Source organism: Leucoraja erinacea, chromosome 22 (genome assembly GCF_028641065.1).
Source record: "Leucoraja erinacea ecotype New England chromosome 22, Leri_hhj_1, whole genome shotgun sequence".
NCBI classification, from domain to species: Eukaryota; Metazoa; Chordata; class Chondrichthyes; order Rajiformes; family Rajidae; genus Leucoraja; species Leucoraja erinaceus.
Genome location: NC_073398.1, coordinates 1,207,490 through 1,227,683, shown reverse-complemented (window position 1 = coordinate 1,227,683; position 20,194 = coordinate 1,207,490). Strand labels below are relative to the sequence as shown.

Here is a 20,194-nt window from a genome sequence, read left to right as displayed (position 1 = left end):
AGCGGGACAGGCAGAAGAAATGGGGGATGTTTCAGGTCGGGACCCTTCTTCAGACTCGTCCCAGAACCTTCTCACAGAGATGCTGCCTGACTCGCTGAGTTATTCCAGCATTTTGTGTCTATCCGGTTTAAACCAGTATTTGCAGTTCCTTCCTATGCAGGTAGAACCCGTAAGGGTACTATACAAGGTTAGAGTTCATGGAGCTGAGGTAATGTATTTGGCTTGGACAGAGGTTTGTCTAATTGCAGAGGATTGATGTTTCCACTAGTGGGAGTGTCTAGGACTGGAGGTCGCCTCAGAATTAAAGAATGTTCCTTTAGGAAGGAGATGAGAAGGAATTAGTCAGAGGGTGGTGAATTTGTGGAATTCATTGCCACAGAAGGCTGTGGAGGCCACAAGTCAGTGGATATATTTAAGGCAGAGATTGATAGATTCTTGATTAGTACGGGTGTCAGAGGTTATGCGGCGAAGGCAGGAGAATGTGGCTAGGAGGGTAAGGTAGATCAGCCACAAGTGAATTGCGGGGTAGAGCTAATTCTGCTCCTATTACTTACGATCTTATAAGGACAGAGTTGGGGTAAATGTGCGCTGTTGAGGTTGGCAAACTGCAGCAGGAGTGATGGTGCAGGGATCAGTGTTAAGACCTCACAATCTACGTTCTCTACATGCTGTAGTCAGACCTGACGATGAGCCAGAGATTAGGGAATATCAGCTCTGAGGAGGATATCAGGGATTGGTGAGTGGATAAGATGTTGACAGGAGTATAATGTGGGGCATCACAGAATTGTACATGGTCATAAGTGATAGGGGTAAAATTAGGCCATTCGGCCCATCAAGTCTACTCTGCCATTCAATCATGGCTGATCTATCTTCCTTCCTAACACCATTCTCCTGCCTTCTCCCCACAACCTCTGACACCTATACTAATCAATAGACAATAGACAATAGGTGCAGGAGTAGGCCATTCGGCCCCTCGAGCCAGCGCCGCCATTTACTGTGATCATGGCTGATCATCCACAATCAGTACCCCATTCCTGCCTTCTCCCTATATCCCTTGACTCCGCTATCTTTAAGAGCTTTATCTAACTTGCTCTTGAAAGCATCCAGTGAATCGGCCTCCACTGCCTTCTGAGGCAGAGAAATCCACAGATTCACAACTCTCTGGGTGAAAAGGTTTTTCCTCATCTCTGTTCTAAATGGCCTACCCCTTATTCTTAAACTGTGGACCCTGGTTCTGGACTCCCCCAACATCGGGAACATGTTTCCTGCCTCTAGTGTGTCCAAACCCTTAATAATCTTATATGTTTCAATAAGATCCCCTCTCATCTTTCTAAATTCCAGTGTATACAACACTGTCCCCCGTCCACCTGCCCCTGTCCCCGTCCCCCTCTGTCCCCATCCCCCTGCACCAACCCCCCTGTCCCCGTCCCCCCGTCCCCGTCCCCCTCCCCCCCCCGTCCCCCTGCCCCCCATCCCCGTCCTCCTGCCCCCCGTCTCCATGCCCCCATCCCCGTCCTCCTGCCCCGTCCTCCTGCCCCAGTCCCCCTGCCCCCATCCCCGTCCCCTGCCCCCGTCTCCATGCCCCCGTCCCTCTGCACCCATCCCCGTCCTCCTGCACCCATCCCCATCCCCGTCCTCCTGCCCCGTCCCCCTCACCTATCCCCCTGCCCCCGGCCCCTTGCCCCCGTCCCCGTCCTCCTGCCCCTGTCTCCATGCCCCCGTCTCCATGCCCCGTCTTCATGCTTCAGCCCAAGGGAGTTGGTTTAGTTTCAGGTTAGTTTATTGTCACAGTGAAAAGCTTTTGTTGCGTGCTAACCAGTCAGTGGAAAGACAATATATGATTACAAATCGAGCCGCCCACAGTGTACAGATACAGGATAATGGAATAACATTTATTACAAGATAAAGCCAGTAAAGTCCAATCGAAGGGCAGCACGGTGGTGCAACGGTAGAGTTGCTGCCTTGCAGCGCTGGAGACCCGGGTTTCATCCTGACCACGGGTGCTGTCTGTGTGGAGTTTGTACGTTCTCTACGTGACTACGTGGGTTTTTTCAGAGATCTTCGGTTTCCTCCCACACTCCAAAGATGTAAGCTAATTGGCTTGGTAAAATGTAAATTGTCCCTAGTGTGTGTAGGATATTGTTGGTGTGTAGGATATTGTTGGTGTGCTGGGATGGCTGGTCAGTGCGGACTCGGTGGGCCGAAGGGCCTGTTTCCACGCAGTATCTCTAAACTAAAGTAAACTAAAACTAGTTGGATAGCAGTTGAGGACTGCTCTCTGGTTGCAGTAGCATGGTTCAGTTGCCTGACACTGAACTGTCCCATGGCAACCAGAGAGCAGTGCTGAACTACTGTCGGCTCAGACCCACATACTCCAGGTTCAGGCCTTGAGCGGACCTCAGCAACGGTCAGTAGTCAAGCTGACACAGGCAGGCCACTCCTCTGTTCACCCAATGATTCTGAGGCTGATCCGACGGAAGGTGGATGGTCAGAATGTAGTTGGTGGAGTGGCCGGTTGTTGACAGTATTCCTCGCCGAATGCTCGTCTTGTAAACTGTGGAGAGAAGAAAGCAACACGTCTGTCAATGTCCCTCACATCCTCGACTCTTGGAACAATGGCGGCACTGCCTTAGCAACTCATTTATGATATTGTCTACAGTGTCCTATCTTTACATATGCTGTAGTGCTGCTGCAAGTAAGGATTACATTGTTCTATCTGGGTCATTTGACAATAAAACACTCTTGATTCTTCAACTAATTCACCACCACAGTCATTCAGGTTTTTTATATGGTCATGAGTGACAGGAGCAGAATTAGGCCATTCGGCCCATCAAGTCTACTCCGTCATTCAATCATGGCTGAGCTATCTTTCCCTCCTAACCCCATTCTCCTGCCTTCTCCCCATAACCTCTGACACCCGTACTAATTAAATATTTGTATCAACATTATACTGTAGATGATCATGTATGTGCTTCAGTGAGTACAGGTCCACCACTGATGTTCTGGCAACTGGTGGTCTGGCACCTCCTTTAATCCGGACATGTTCTCTCAGTGTCCGGATTAAAGTGTCCACTACAGTGCCCCCCCCCCCCACGCCGGGTCCCTCTCAATTCTCAGCGCCCCCTCCCCACACATGCAAAGCTGGTTGAGGTTTTGCAAAGAGTAAACTCTGAGATATTAGTTGGCGACTGACTTCAGTATCTCTCTCTCTCATGCAAGTTGCACCTCATCAATAAATCTGACTAATCTCATTCACGGACCTTTAGAAGTGAGTGGAGCCTTAGTAACAGAGATCAGAAACAGACCATCTTGCACCTGCTCCAACCTCATCTACTGTATCCACTGTTCTAGGTGTAGACTGGCGATCGTTTCACTGAACACCTTCGCTCAGGCAACCTTGGTCGACATGACCTCCCGGTTGCCAAACACTTTAACTTCCCTCCCATTCCCACACTGATCTTTCTGTTCGGGGCCTCCTCCATGGCCAGAGTGAGGCCACACGTAAATTGGAGGAACAGCACCTCATATTTACCCCCAGCGGTATGGACATCCCCTCCCTCTCCCACCCTAGTCGGCCCACCACTAGTTTCACTGTCGTCTAGTTGAGTTTCACTGTTTCACTCATTATTACCTTCCCCGTAGCCAACAATAGACCATTGTGGGCTCCACCTTTCCATGAGCATCTTTACTGGCTTTGATCTGTCCTTTTGCATAGCTTTCATTCATTTGTTCTTCGTACCTTTTCATATCTCTGACTTTCCCTCTCCCTTGATTCTCAGTCTGAAGGGTCTCCATCCGAAACGTCACCTATTCCTTTTTTCCAGAGATGCTGCCTGACCTGCTGAGTTACTCCAGCATTTTGTGTCCACTTAAACAAGTTCCATTTGCTTATGTTTGGCCCTTCTCCCTTAAAACCTTAGCGATCCATATGCCTGTCCAAATGTCTTTATATATGTTGTTATCGTACCTACAGTACTTCAACCAATTTCTCTGGCAGCTCGATCTATATATGAACAGCAGCTGTGTGAAGAAGCTGCCCCTCAGGTCCCTTTTTAATCTCTCCCCTCTCACCATATACCTATGGCCTCAAGCTCTCGATTGTACACCTTATCTACGTCACTCACGATCTTTATAAGGTCACCCTTCAGTCTCCTACACTCATAGAAACATAGAAACAAAGAACACTGATGCAGGAGGAGGCCATTCAGCCCTTCATTGTGATCATGGCTGATAGTCCCCAATCAAGAACCCGTGCCTGCCTCCAAGAAATAAAGTCTTAGCCAGCCCAACCTTTCCCTTTAACTCAGGCTCTCGGCTTCTGGTAACAGAACTCATAGAGGTGTATAAAATCATGAGAGGAATAGATCGGGTAGACACACAGAGTCTCTTAATGCACCAATAATGTTGGTGCCCGCATGTGTAATGTATGCAAAAATAATGTCACTGTGCAGTTGCACATGTGACGGACAAAGCAGTGTTGACTATTGATTGCCTAGAGTAGGGGAATCCAGGAGCAGAGGATGAAGGGGAAAACATGTTACTGGAACCTGAGGGGTAGCCTTTTCACACAAAGGGCGGTGGGTGTATAGAACCAGCAGCCGGAGGAGGTAGTTGAGGCTGGGACAATCACAACGTTAAGAAACAGTTAGTCAGGTACATGGATAGGACAGGTTTAGAGGGATCTGTACCAAACGCAGGCAGGTGAGACTGATGGGGGCATGGATCATAGATGGGGTTCGGGGGGAGGGGTAAAGATATCTGAAAGTGAACAAGGGAATATTCCTGATCAGTTCCACGAGGAAACAATGCCAAGCCGAGCTCTTGGAATGAAGTGAGTCAAGGTCGGCATGGTAGAGTTGCTGCCTCACAGCGCCAGAGACCTGGGTTCGATCCTGACTACGGGTGCTGTCTGTATGGTGTTTGCACGTTCTCCCCCTGACCTGCGTGGGTTTTCTCCGGGTGCTCCGGTTTCCTCTCACACTCCCAAGACGTGCAGGTTTATAGGTTAATTGGCTTTGGTAAAGATTGCAAATTGTCCCTAGTGTGTGTCGGATGGTGTTAGTGTGCGGGGATCACCAGTTGGCATGGGCTAGGTGGGCCGAAGGGCCAGTTTCCGTGCTGTATCTCAAGAGGCTGTAGACGTCCACATCTTGAGCAAAATACAAAGAAGGGGGAACTCGTCAAGCCAGGCAGCATCTGTGGAGGGATCGGACAGTTGATAGTAAATGTGATGCGTGTAGGTGTCGGATAGTGTTGGTGTGCACCGATCACTGTAATCTGTGTGATGTTACCACAATGTACGCAAAACAAAATCTACCATTGTAGATTGGTGCATGGGACAATAATGTATCATTGAATCATTGGTTACATATCTTCATCCCAGTCCAGGGACCGTCACTGACCCGACCTTCGATCACCCTTGCATCAGGTTTCTCCCCGACTCGGGAGATCAGTGAAGGAAGAGTTTTGCTGCCTCCTTGTGGTGAAAGCCTTTATTCACGTGGTGCAGCGGTAGAGTTGCTGCCTCGCAGCGACAGAGACCTGGGACCCGCCCTGACCACGGGCGCTGTCTATAATATCTCACCTGGACATCCGTAGATAGGTTGCTCCTTGAATGAAGATTTTTCGCCTGGCTTGAGCCAAATCTGAGAGAAGAGGTTAAGGGAGTGACAGAGACGGGCATGAAGACAGCTCATTTACTCGGCTACACTGGCCAATAATTAGCCACAACCTGGACGTACTTCTCAATCCTCATTCCACTTCTAGTGGCCAGTTGGACTCCTTGCCCCCTCACCCAGCACCCACTGGACAACACACACAGCCATTCGTTACTGCTGGCACAGACGAGGACAGCATGGTGACACAGCGGTAGAGTTGCTGCCTTACAGCTCCACAGACCCAGGTTCCATCCTGACCACTGGTGTTGTCTGTATGGAGTTTGTACGTTCTCCCCGTGACCTGCATGTGTTTTCTCCAAGATCTTCGGTCTCCCCCCACACTCAAAACACTGTTTCTTAAATGTTTGGAAAGTCCCCGCCTCAACTACCTCCTCTGGCAGTTTGTTCCATACACCCACCACCCACTGTGTGAAGGAGACCGCACATCCTTCTTCAGATATGGTGCCCAAAATTGCGCACAATACTCCAAATGCGGCCTGACCAGTGCCCTGTAGAGCCTCAGCATTACATCTCTGTGTTTGTATTCTAGCCCCCTCGAAATAAATGAGGGAAATGCAGGTTGCAGACTTTGTCCTGAATGCAATCTGGGATTAACATGCAAACTGCTGGAGGAACTCTGGCATCCGTCTGCAAACAGGGGTTAGGATACAATCGGTAGGCTGTCGTAGAGCACTTTGGGAAGGGACTCCCCAATCACACGCTTCAACCAATCCCATCGTGCTCCTTCCATGTAAAGGCCTTTAATGTAAACGCCATCGACCTAAAGTTCACAAAATGGCCATGTATCAAACAGTGTTTTTAAAATATCTACAATGCCCTCCATAATGTTTGGGACAAAGACCCATCATGTGTTTATTTGTCTCTGTACCTAACAATTTGAAATTAATAGTAGGATTAAACGAGTACTTACCAGTATGAAGTTTGATCTGTATTTTATGAGGAGGTACGGTGAGGTATTACGTGAAGAACCCAGCTCCACTGCGCATGCGGCATACTTCGAAGCAGCGGTGTGAAATCACAGGATAGACACAATATTTGAAGTAAGATAGTAAAGATCACGAGACATCAGTTTATTAGTTTGATCTATATAATGAGGGTGGGAGCGGCGGGCACGTAATACCTCACCGTAACTCCTCATAAAATACAGATCAAACTTCATACTGGTAAGTACTCGTTTAATCCTGCTATTTTACTTCGGAGTCACGTGAGTGATTCCGTGAAGACTTCAAAGGTCTGTGATTTCAAACCGTGTAACAGTTTTTATTTCACTCACTGCCGAAGTTTATGAGGGAGGAAGTGTTATCGTAATCAACCAGTGGATCTGCTTTCAAAAGAAACAGAAAGGTATTTGTTAACAATAACAACATAAAGAGCTCCTCTGAGCTTAAATTAATATTGCAGTTTGTAATATTCTCCTGCAATTAAATCAGGTTTATCAACGGTTTATAATAAAAAATGTTCTGAACGTCGTTCCCTTGGCCATTCTGCTGTATTGAAAATGTGGTCAACCGGGATGTCCATTCGTTCAGCCGCTGATACCAATGCTGCCCTAGTGGAATGGGATTAAATGTATTATTATCTATTCCGGCAGCTTTCAGTACCTGTTTGAGCCACCTTGGAGTGGTTTGGCTCGTACCCCGTCTTGGGTTACTGTGGTTGACCCATAGGCTTTCCTCTCCCTCTAAGATTGTGGGTTGTGTCTATATATAGTAGTAGATGGGTCACCACACTCAACCTGGACTCTGGTGGGTAGGCCCGGAATCCCACCAGTGAATTGGGCGTTCCTGGTCCATATAGCCATATAATGACTACAGCACGGAAAACACAGGCGATCTCGACCCTACTAGTTCGTGCCGAACTCATAATCTCGCCTAGTCCCATATACCTGCGAGTTAGATTTTACCAGACCTAAATATGAACATGATGCGTCTGGGGTAATTACCATGTTATCTAGTCTAGTTTATGGAGTGACCGGACTCTGTGAGCGTGTACGAGAGCCATAAGCATGAGCGTTTTTAAAAACATAGATTAAGCAAGCTGAGGGATCTGGCTGGTGCCATTCTCTGAGATATGTCAATATCACACCAATATCCCATACATGGGTATATACCTGGGTGTTTGGGGCTTATATTATAGTTGCCCTTCATAAGTTTACCTTCAGTGGATGGGATCCCATGCTCTGCTGTCATGCTGTTTTAGATAAGCAGATAAGGCGCTCCATGCTGTATTTACGGCATTGTAACTCACCTTTTGGTCATGGTGTAGATGTTCCAGGAACTCCAATACGTCAGTGGTTGAATAGTTCGGTATGTTGTCCCTGCGTCGTGGCAGTATTTTACCCATGTTAGCTTTTAGTGACTGTTCGCAGGGATGCCGACATGGTGGTCCCTTGGATAATCCCAGTCCCTGGTAAGGTCTATTCAAACCCTGCACCCAGGAGTTTGATGTTTCCCTGGCATGGGTGGCTTGTGCCTGATACTGGGTTGAGTCAGCAACCATGGTCCACTAGGGAAATCCATAGGTGACTCGCCCACCGTGTCGTGATGAACTGGGAACCATGGCTGTGTAGGCCGGTCGGGCACGTTCAATATCTCGGAGACTCCCATCTGTATTGCGAAGTGCCCGTCTGATGAGGCAGAAGGGAGGAAGGCAAAGCAGAAATTCCCCCTTCCAGCGTGTAGGCATCTATCGCTGCTGCCTCTAATCTGGTTCCCAAGTCACATACATAGGTTACTGGTGATTCCTTCTTGTGCAACCAAATTGATATCTGGCTTTCAAACTGCTTAATACCTTTAGCAGATATTTTGGGTTTAACATTTATTCAATGTAATCATAAATTTTACCCCGTGACCTGGTGTCTCCCACTGTGTTCTAGCTTCCTAGGACATAGGCAGCTGATAGTTAAAATGTCTTTTGACACACCATTGCCAGATTTGTTTGACCAATTTGATGCACAACAATGATTATTATGCTCCCCATATGGTTGATATAAGCCACCACCATAGTATTATCAATCCGTAACCACATATGTACGTGCTGCATTTGAAATGCATATGCTTTTTAGCCCAATAGACGCTCACCAATCCTAAGTAGTTGATGCCCGCTATGTGTAGTAACGATGTTTGTGAATTGGTCCATCTGTTACCTGTGCTGGATATGGAGTTTAGTTGCTCCCCAGCCTAAAGTATTGGCATCGGTTTTTAATAACCAAATTGGGATTGGTGATGATAATAGGGCTGAAAACTATGCCAAATAGATGTCTACCCACCACCTTAGTTGTGATATAGCTTCAGTGGGTACATTCATGATTTGATTATAGTGACCCAAGTACCTTGGCAAAGTAACAGTCATATGGACGGAATTATTGAAGCCCAGATAATCCTTGGTAGTTAACGCTTCAATTCTGGTTTATCTGGGCGTGGGATAAACCTCAGAGCTTTAGGGAGCTGTTTCGTAGCTAGAACTGCTGCCACAGCTAATTCCTTTGTTTCCCCTAATATGAGGATATCATCCAATATATGCCATGATTATGCTTGTTTTCTTAATATTTTCATGGCCGATTTAATATTTAATAGTTTAGGGCTGAGGTTAGGCCATAGGGACTGCTCTATGCTCCCATGGTTGCCCTAACCGGGATATCCATATCCAGGTAAAATTTTTAGGTATCTATAATGATCCTAGTGTATGGGTATAAGATAGTTAGCATCTTCCATATCAATGCTCCCCTTAGGTATCCTTGGGAGATCAGATGTCTGGCAGTGACAAAAACCCATCTCCATCTTAACGTGTATATATACTCAACAGATTTGTTTAGTGATATTAGATCAATGATGATGCTACATTCACCATCTTTTGTAGTTTCCAATGGTTCATGTTTACTCCCATGATCCGTTTAGTAATGAGCCTTCCTACTTCAGCTTGACCTTCTCACTTCTCTTTTCTTAGAGGGAGAAAATGCCCTTTGGGCGCATTGCTGAACTGGCGGTAATATGCCCAATTTGAATTCGTTTTTATCCTCTAATACTGTTGAGTATATTTTAGTTATTTGTGACAGCATCCCATGCTTATTAACAAGTGTAAATGCCCCCCCCCGCAGTTAGTAGAACACCCTTGTTTAGTGTAAACTGGGAGGAACCAGACTACCTACCTCCATGTTTGTTGTTTTTTCATTAAGGCCTAGTTTTCTGGGATGCTGGGGCTGTTGGTGGGGCGGCGCATCTTCCCACGGCTCCGCTCTGGGCCCCGTCTAAAAAGAACTTTGGGGGTAATGTGAAGCGGTCGCCAGGCTTTCACCAGTCCTTGTTTGATATTGCTGGTGGATGCCGAGGGGTGCTGCCAGCTGGGTGTTGGATGCGATGTCCTGCTCGTTCCATGGCCTGCCTTCATGAGGCGCACAGGTTTAGCTGCCTCTCTTCCCGCAGCAGCGGTTTGCATAGCCCCATATATTTGGGGTTGCGGGCAGGTCTATATGCACCATTGTTCAGTCGAGTATCCCAAATTTGGGAACATCTTAGGCGTCAGCACCCTGGTAGTGCAATGGGATAGTCTCATCCTGGGAGAGTATGATCCGTGGAAAAAACGAGCAAAGGCGGTAACATCTTGACCCTTCTGTTAGGAGCTTCAGAATTCGCTGCTTGTCTGCGAGTCTGCTGACCCAGCTGCCTGCGGATTTGCCTCTAGAAAGGCCTGCTCCTGCAGGGCTTTGTTGGGAAGATGGTCGCGTGGAGGAGCCATGTAGTGGCCCACGACACCCAGTAGCTCTTCCTGATCCTGCTCCCCTGGCATACTGCTGTTCTCGTCCGCCTGCCCAGCGTTTAAGCCAGCCCAGCCCTGGCCTCCTTAGCTAGCCTCAAAAGAGGGAGCAAAAGGGTGTGCTATAAATTGGAGGAGGCATAGCTCAAACTCCGCTGTTGCATCAATCCCTCGTCAAGGGAGATGGCTAGTGCAATAGCACTGGGGTAGGAGTCAGCTCCCTTGGCATTCAGCCAGTGCCCCTTTTTTCCCTGGAGGTGAATTCCATGACCTCCTCTGGCTTGGGGAGACAGACATACTTATTTTTGCCGTCTCCAACCTGTTCCAGTTTTGGAGGAAGTTGGCTCCTGTAGAACCTGTTAAATTGGGAAGATTTTTCTCTTACCTGTATGTAGAGGCTGCCTGCCGTTTTCCAGGCGGCATTGTGGCGGTTCCCGGGCGGCGATTCTCCTTGTCAGGAGTCTGCAGGGCTGCCGGTCGGGTTTTTAAAACTTCCCGCCGGTCCGCTGCTGTTACCAAACAGCTGTTCAGCGGACCGGCATTAGCGCAGCTCCCTGCAGCGGTCCGCAGCGTTTGCGGTCCGGGTAGCGCCTTTTCCCCCTCCACTGTCGGCTCCACGCTGGAGTCGAAACGGGGGCCGCTCACCATGCCTCTCTACTTTGCTCCCCCTGGAGCAAAAAACCACAAGGCCCGATTAAGGTAAGTACTTACCTCTCGTCCTTGGATGCGGGAGCTGCCGACTCCCGCTGGCCACGTTCTGCACAGCTGTGCGATTATGCCGCATGCGCAGTGGAGCTGGGTTCTTCACGGAATCACTCACGTGACTCCGAAGTAAAATAATAGAAAAAAATCACACGTGGTTAAAGTGAACATTGTCAGATTTTAATAATGGCCATTTTTATACATTTTGGTTTCACCATGTAGAAATTACAGCAATGTTTAAACATAGTCCCCCCATTTCAGGGCACCATAATGTTTGGGACACAACAATGTCACGTAAATGATAGTAGTCATGTTTAGTATTTTTTTGCATATTCTTTGCATGCAATGACTGCTTGAAGTCTGCGATTCATGGACATCACCAGTTGCTGGGTGTCTTCTCTGGTGATGCTCTGCCAGGCCTGTATTGCAGCCATTTTTAGCCTATGCTTGTTTTGGGGGTTAGTCCCCTTCAGTTTTCTCTTCAGAATATAAAGGCCATGCTCAATTTGGTTCAGATCGGGTGATTGACTTGGCCAGTCAAGAATTGACCATTTTTTAGCTTTGAAAAACTCCTTTGTTGCTTTAGGCATATGTTTGGGATCATTGTCTTGCTGTAGAATGAAACGCCGGCCAATGGGTTTTGAGGCTTTTGTTTGAACTTGAGCAGATAGGATGTGTCTTTACACTTCAGAATTCTTTATGCTACTACCATCAGCAGTTGTATCAACAATGAAGATAAGTGAGCCAGTACCTTCAGCAGCCAACATGCCCAGGCCATAACACCCCCACACACCGTGTTTCACAGATGAGGTGGTGCTTTGGATCTTGGGCAGTTCTTGGCCACTGTCGGCTCCACGCTGGAGTCGAAACGGGGGCCGCTCACCATGCCTCTCTACTTTGCTCCCCCTGGAGCAAAAACCACAAGGCCCGATTAAGGTAAGTACTTACCTCTCGTCCTTGGATGCGGGAGCTGCCGACTCCCGCTGGCCACGTTCTGCACAGCTGTGCGATTATGCCGCATGCGCAGTGGAGCTGGGTTCTTCGGCCCGAAACGTTGCCTATTTCCTTCGCTCCATAGATGCTGCTGCACCCGCTGAGTTTCTCCAGCTTTTCTGTGTAACCTTGGGCAGTTCCTTCTCTCCTCCATACTTTGCTCTTGCCATCACTCTGATATAGGTTCATCTTCATCTCATCTGTTCACAAGACTTTTTTCCAGAACTGTGGTTGCTCTTTCAAGTACTTCTTGGCAAACTGTAACCTGGCCATCCTATTTTTGTGGCTAACCAGTAGTTTGCATCTTGCAGTGTAGCTTCTGTATTTCTGTTCATGAAGTCTTCTGTGGACAGTGGTCATTGACAAATCCACACCCGACTCCTGAAGAGTGTTTCTGATCTGTCGGGCAGGTGTTTGGGGATTTTTCTTTATTATAGAGAGAATTCTTCTGTCATCAGCTGTGGAGGTTTCCTTGGCCTGCCAGTCCCTTTGTGATTAGTAAGCTCACCAGTGCTCTCTTTCTTCTTAATGATGTTCCAAACAGTTGATTTTGGTAAACCTAATGTTTGGCTGATATTTCTAACAGTTTTATTCTTGTTTCTCAGTCTCATAATGGCTTCTTTGACTTTCATTGGCACAACTTTGGGCCTCGTGTTGATAAACAGCAATAAAAGTTTCCAAAGGTGATTGAAAGACTGGAGGAAAGACTAGGTGCTGAGAGCTCTCTTATACCTGCATTAAGGAGGCATTTAAACACACCTGAGCAATTACAAACACCTGTGAAGCCGTGTGTCCCAAACATTATGGTGCCCTGAAATGGGGGGACTGTGTATAAACACAGCTGTAATTTCTACATGGTGAAAGCAAAATGTATAAAAATGACCTTTAATAAAATCTGACAATGTGCACTTTAACCACGTGTGATTTTTTTTCTACTACAAATCTCAAATTGTGGAGTACAGAGGCAAATAAATAAATGATGGGTCTTTGTCCCAAACATCATGGAGGGCGCTGTATAATGATGCAACTATTGCTTGAATCATCTATCATATTCATTGCTTGAATAGAGGTTGTAGGTACGGGTTAACAAACACACAAACTAGTCAACAGCGTTCACTGTTCCCAGTGGTGTCATTGTCCTGTGCTGACGAGCTGAGTCAGGAGGTGCAAGATGTGTCCTGGACTTCAGAGATGAGACGATGATTGGAGTCGAGTGATGTTACAGGCAAGGATTGAAGTCATAGTCATAGTGTCATGAGATCATAATTGATCGGAGCAGAATTAGGCCATTCCCCTGACACCAGAACTAATCAAGAATCTATCTATCCCTGCCTTAAAAATATCCATTGAAGGCCTCCATAGCCTTCTGTGGCAAATAATTCCACTGCTGAGTTTCACTCACCGTATGACAGCGTGGAAACAGGCCCTTCGGCCCAACATGCCCACATTGACCAACATGTCGTCCCATTGCCTGCATTTAGCCCATATCCCTCTAAACCTATCCTATCCATGTACCTGTCTAATTGTTTCATAAAAGAGGCTGGAATCTTCAGTAGTAAACCAAATGGTGGGCGAATTCAATGGGTCAAACAACATCTGTGAATGGAAACCAGCATCTGCAGTTCATTCCCACACATATTACTTTCCAGGAATAGACACAAAAAGCTGGAGTAACTCAGCGGGTCAGGCAGCATCTCTGGGGAGAAGGAATGGGTGACGTTTCGGATCGAGACCCTTCATAGAAATATAGAAAATAGTTGCAGGAGTAGGCCATTTGGCCCTTCGAGCCTGCACCTCCATTCAATATGATTCAGACATTCTTCAGACTGAAATTCGCGGGATAGAGAAACAAGAGATATAAACGATGATATAGGGAGATATACTGTAGAACAATGAATGAAAGATATGCAAAAAAGTAACGATGACAAAGGAAACATGCCATTGTTAGCTGTTTGTTCAGTGAGAAAGAGAAGCTAGTGCGATTTGGGTGGGGGAGGGATGGAGAGAGAGGGAATGCAGGGGTTACTTGAAGTTAGAGAAATCAATATTCATCACTGGCTGTAAGCTGCCCAAGCAAAATATGAGATGCTGTTCCTCCAATTTGCGTTTACCGTCACCCATCCCTTCTCTCCAGAGTTGCTACCTGGCCCGCTGAGTTACTCCAGCATTTTGTGTCTATCTTTCCTTCCTACACTGTTACTGCAGGAACTTGCAGGGGCTGGTAGTGGAGAGGCTGGTGACCTGGCAGTGGGGAGGCTGGTGACCTGGCAGTGAGGAGGTTGGTGACTGGAGGCTGGTGACCTGGCAGTGAGGAGGCTGGTGACCTGGCAGTGAGGAGGCTGGTGACTGGAGGTTGTCACAATCTAAACTCCGGGTGATTCAACAAGTGGGCATGGAACGGATGAAGGAGTACAAGTCGAGCTGAACGGGAACGGTGGAATGTGTGGTTGGGAAGGGATGCTTACCGGCGAGGCTGGCATGGAGAGCTCTCGGTCCGTGACGTTGAACTGGAATCCCAGGTGGTCGATTGGGATGAGGTACTTGCGTGCGTAGTTCTGCAGAGCACCCGTCAGGAAGCTCTGAGTGAAGTAAAAGCCAGAGATCCAGAACACCACTGGCATCCCGTGGACAATCCAGTCCTGAAACACGAGGGATCAGAGGCGAGGAGTCAACAAAACCACAGCAACCTGCACTTATGTGGCACCAATTCCATTTTGTTTTAGAGATACAGCGCAGAAACAGGCTCATTGGCCCAGCCATCCCTGCACACTAACACTATCCTACACACACTAAGGACAATTTATAATTATACTACAATTAAGCTACTAACCTGTACGTCTTTGGAGAGTGGGAGGAAACTATATCTCCCGGAGAAAACCCATGCAGGTCACGGGGAGAACGTAAAACTCCGTACAGACAGGGTCCGTAGTCAGGATCGAACCCTGGTCTCTGGCGCTGTAAGGCAGCAACTCTACCGCTGCACCATCGTGCCGCCCAGTTATAACATTTCCAGAACAAATCTTGGCACAGAACGATCCTGGCACAAAGAGGTTGGGGTGGATGGACATGTTGAGGGGATTCTCAAAGGTTTAATATTCCTATTCGGAAGACAGGGCGGCACGATGGCACAGAGGTAATTTTTTTTACAGCCTCAATTTGGCCCCACAATGCCAGAGACCCTGGTTCAATCCTGACCACAGGCGCTGTCTGTACAATCTCCCCATGACTGCGTGGGCTTTCTCCGGGTGCTCCGGTTTCATCCCACACTACAACATTTTCGGTTTTGTAGGTTAATTGGTTTCGGTCAATTGTCCCTGGTCAGCTGGTCAGCACTGACTCGGTGGACCAAAGGGCCTGTTTCTGAGCTGTTGATTTGATAAGGGAACTCGAGGTAAAGAAGCCATTAGGAGGTAGTGACCATAATATGATGTTTTAATCTACAATTTGGTGAAAATTGGAAGTGTCAGTGTTACAGTTGAGCAAAGGGGCCTATGGAGGCATGAGGGGGGAGCTGGCCAAAGTTGACTGGAAAGATACCCTAGAAGGGATGACAGTGGAACAACAACGACAGGTATTTCTGGGAATAATACAGAAGGTACATGGTCAGTTCATTCCAAAGAGGAAGAAAGATTCTAAGGGGAGTAAGAGGCGACCGTGGCTGACAAGGGAAGTCAAGAACAGTGTAAAAATAAAAGAGAACTATAACATAGCAAAGATGAGCAGGAAGCCAGAGGACTGAGAAACTTTTAAAGAGCAACAGAAGATAATTAAAAAGGCAATAAGGGGAGAAAAGATGAGGTACGAAGGCAAGCTAGCCAAGAATATAAAGGAGGATAGTAAAAGCTTCTTTAGGTATGTGAAGAAAAAAAAGGAACAAGGAAATGGCAGAAGAGTTGAACAGGTACTTTGAATCCGTCTGCACTAAGGAAGACACAGACAATCTCCCAGATGTACTAGTGGTCAGAGGACCTAGGATGACGGAGGAACTCAAGGAAATCCACATTAGGCAGGACATGGTGTTGGATAGACTGATGGGACTGAAGGCTGATAAATCCCCAGGGCCTGATGGTCTGCATCCCAGGGTACTCAATGAATTGGGTCTAGAAATTGTGGATGCATTGGTGATCATTTTCCAATGTTCTATAGATTCAGGATCAGTTCCTGTGGATTTTTAAGAAAGGAGGAAGAGAGAAAAGGGAAGAGGGAAGAGGGAATTATAGACCAGTTAGCCTGACATCGGTGGTGGGGAAGATGCTGGAGTCAATATTAAAAGATGAGATAGCCGAACATTTGGATAGCAGTAACAGGATCGGTCCGAGTCAGCATGGATTTACGAAGGGGAAATCATGCTTGACTAATTGGCAGACAGGAAACAAAGAGTAGGGATTAACAGGTCCCTTTCAGAATGGCAGGCAGTGACTAGTGAGGTACCGCAAGGCTCGGTGCTGGGACCGCAGCTATTTACAATATACATTAATGATTTAAATGAAGGGATTAAAAGTAAAATGAGCAAATTTGCAGATGACACAAAGCTGGGTGACAGTGTGAACTGTGAGGAGGATGCTATGAGAATGCAGGGTGACTTGGACAGTTTGGGTGAGTGAGCAGATGCATGGCAGATGCAGTTTAATGTGGATAAATGTGAGGTTATCCACTTTGGTGGCAAGAACAGGAAGGCAGATTATTATCTAAATGGTGTCAAGTTAGGGAAAGGTGAAGTACAACGAGATCTGGGTGTCCTTGTTCATCAGTAACTGAAAGTAAGCATGCAGGTACAGCAGGCAGTGAAGAAAGCTAATGGCATATTGGCCTTCATTAGAAGAGGAGTTGAGTATAGGAGCAAAGAGGTCCTTCTGCAGTTGTACAAGGCCCTGGTGAGACCACACCTGGAGTATTGTGTGCAGTTTTGGTCTCCAGATTTGAGGAAGAACATTCTTGCTATTGAGGGAGTGCAGCATAGGTTCACGAGGTTAATACCCGGGATGGCGGGACTGTCATATGTTGAAAGAATGGAGCGAATGGGCTTGTATACACTGGAATTTAGAAGGATGGGAGGGAATCTTATTGAAACATATATGATTATTAAGGGATTGGACGCTAGAGGTAGGAAACATGTTCCCGATGTTGGGGGAGTCCAGAACCAGGGGCCACAGTTTAACAATAAGGGGTAGGCCAATTCTCTCTTTCAAGAGAGAGTTAGATAGAGCTCTTATCGATAGCGGAGTCGAGGGATATGGGGAGAAGGCAGGAATATGGTACTGATGATCAACCATGATCACAGTGAATGGCGGTGCTGGCTCGACGGGCCGAATGGCCTAGTCCTGCACCTATTGTCCATTGTCTATAAACTGAACTAGATTTAGGAGAGAGGTTAATGCTTTTATAATGAAATGCTATGCTCTTTAAAAACCTCTCATAGCTCTTATAGTATGAATATTGATTTCTCTAACTTCAAGTAACCCTTACTTTCCCTCTCTCTCCATCCCTCCCCCACACTAGTTCTCCGACTAGTTGTCTCGTTGTCACCTTCCCCTCAGCTAACAATGAACCAGTCTACATTTCCTCATCATCGATCCCTTTGATCTATGTTTTCGCACCTTACCCTTCCATATCTCTAGACTCACTCTCCCCTGACCCTCAGGCTGAAGAAGGGTCTCGACTCAAAATGTCACCCATTCCTTCTCTCCAGAGATGCTACCTGTCCCGCTGAGTTACTCCAGCATTTTGTGTCTATCCTTTCATAGCTAAGCCAAACCTATTGGGACCAGGCAGCATTTTTGTCTGCCTTCGATTTTTCCAGCATCTGCAGTTCTTTCTTCATCATTGGGAGCACCTTACACAGGACATCCTTCTCTCAATAAAATACTGCCTCTTCAGAATGTTTCACGCCCTTTATTAGTGATCCATCAACATGCACTGGATGCTGATCTCTCTCATAATTTCTTGTTCATAAGTTCTAGCAGAATGAGGCCATTCGGCCCATCAAGTCTACCCCACCATTCAATCATGGCTGATCTATCTCTCCCTTCTAACCCCATTCTCCTGCTTTCTCCACATATCCCCTGACACCCGTACTGATCAAGAATCTGTCAATCTCTGCCTTAAAGATACCCAATGATGTGGCCTCCACAGACATCTGTGGCAAAGAATTCCACAGATTCACCACCCTCTGACTAAAGAAATTCCTCATCTCCTTCCTGAAGGAACGTCCTTTCATTCTGAGGCGATGACCTCTGGTCCTAGACACTCCCACGAGTGGAAACATCCTGTCCACATCCACTCTATCCACGCCTTTCACCATTCGGGAAGTTTCAATGAGCCCCCCCCCCCCCCCCCCCCCCCCCCCCCCCCCCCCCCCCCCCCACGAATATTTCGACATTGGCCCCATTTCCAGACACACTCGCACCTGGAAGAACTGCAGCCTGGACAGAAGATCAGTGATATAACTTCCCAGAGGTTTCAGCGAGGGATATGACTTTGCCGACCACATGCTGGGTACCTGGGGAATGAAACAACAGAGACAACCCAGAGAATGAGATGGTGAACACCAGTTGTCATTACAGTCCCCACACTGTCGTTACCCCCAGTCGACACTGTCTCCCACTCACCCCACACTGTCGTTACCCCCAGTCGCCACTGTCTCCCACTCTCCCCACACTGTTGTTACCCCCAGTCGCCACTGTCTCCCACTCACCCACACTGTTATACAGTGCACACTGTGCCCACTGCCTACATTGTCAAAATGGAGTCAATGGAAGGGAGGTTGGTTTGTGTGATGGTCTGGGCTGCGTCCACAACTCTGCAATTTCTTGTGGTCTTAACATAGAAACATAGAAAATAGAAGTAAGAGGAGGCCATTCGGCCCTTCGAGCCAGCACCGCCATTCATTGTGATCATGGCTGATCGTCCCCAATCAATAACCCGTGCCTGCCTTCTCCCCATAATGGATGGAGCTGTTCCCAAACCATGCAGTGATGCATCCCGATAAAATACTTTCTATGGTGCGTCTGTAGAGGTTAGTGATGTGCTGCAGCAAGATAGCTGACAACCCAAGGGCATGAACATAGAGTCTGTCATTTTCAAGGTCACTCTCCCAATCTCCCCCTTGTGCCTATCCCATTGCCACCAGCCTTTGCTCACCTTGTCGACCTCCCCCACTTGCTGCCAAGGTTCCTTCCCTGTCCCCACCTGCTTCTCTCTGCCCTTCACCCAGTGTTTCTTCTCCCTGTCCCTCTTGTTGTGGAAACTCTTCCCCCTTCACCATCTCTCTCCATCAGCATTATCGGGGTCCATCTATCATCTTCCAGCCTATTCTCTGTTCCCCATCTGGTGCCACCCGGCCTTCACCCCCCACTTTAGTTGAGTTCAGTTTATTGTCACGTGTACTGAGGTACAGTAAAAAGCTTTTGTTGTGTGCTAACCAGTCAGCAGAAAGACAATGCATGATTACAGTCCATCCATCCACAGTATAAAGGGAATAATGTCAATAACGTTTAGAGAAAGATAAAGTCCAGTAAAGTCTGATCAAAGATAGCCTGAGGGTAGATCTTTTAGTTTAGTTTAGGGATACAGCGTGGAAGCAGGTCCTTTGGCCCACCGAGTCCACACGGACCAGCGATCCCCACACATTAACACCATCCTACACACACTAGGGACAATTTACATTTATACCAAGCCAATTAGCCTACAAACCTGAAGGTACACAAAAATGCTGGAGAAACTCAGCGGGAGACATCAGTCTGAAGAAGGGTTTCGGCCCGAAACGTCACCTATTTCCTTCGCTCCATAGATGCTGCTGCACCCGCTGAGTTTCTCCAGCATTTTTGTGTACCTTCGATTTTCCAGCATCTGCAGTTCCTTCTTGAACATTTAGCCTACAAACCTGTACGTCTTTGGAATGTGGGAGGAAACCAGACGACCCGGGGAAAACCCACGCAGGTCACGTTCAGGGGAGAACGTACAAACTCCATACAGACAGCACCCGTAGTCAGGATGGAACCTGGGTCTCTGGCGCTGTGAGGCAGCAATCGTCCGGCTGTGCCACATCCTTGTTTCTGCTTCTACATCTC

General features: G+C 47.5%; 1 protein-coding gene across 1 annotated transcript in view; it reads right to left on the bottom strand.

The window, feature by feature from the left end:
- Nucleotides 1-1,729: 1,729 nt before the first annotated feature.
- Nucleotides 1,730-20,194, bottom strand: part of LOC129708029 (dynein axonemal heavy chain 3-like) — a 426,708-nt gene continuing 408,243 nt past the window's right edge. The window contains exons 78-82 of the mRNA XM_055653570.1: nucleotides 18,532-18,624; nucleotides 14,591-14,764; nucleotides 6,328-6,438; nucleotides 5,585-5,645; nucleotides 1,730-2,554 (exon numbers count right to left, since the gene is read on the bottom strand). Coding sequence (XP_055509545.1) covers nucleotides 2,409-2,554; nucleotides 5,585-5,645; nucleotides 6,328-6,438; nucleotides 14,591-14,764; nucleotides 18,532-18,624 — 585 coding nt within the window. The 3' untranslated portion in view covers nucleotides 1,730-2,408. The remainder of the gene's footprint in view (nucleotides 2,555-5,584; nucleotides 5,646-6,327; nucleotides 6,439-14,590; nucleotides 14,765-18,531; nucleotides 18,625-20,194) is intronic.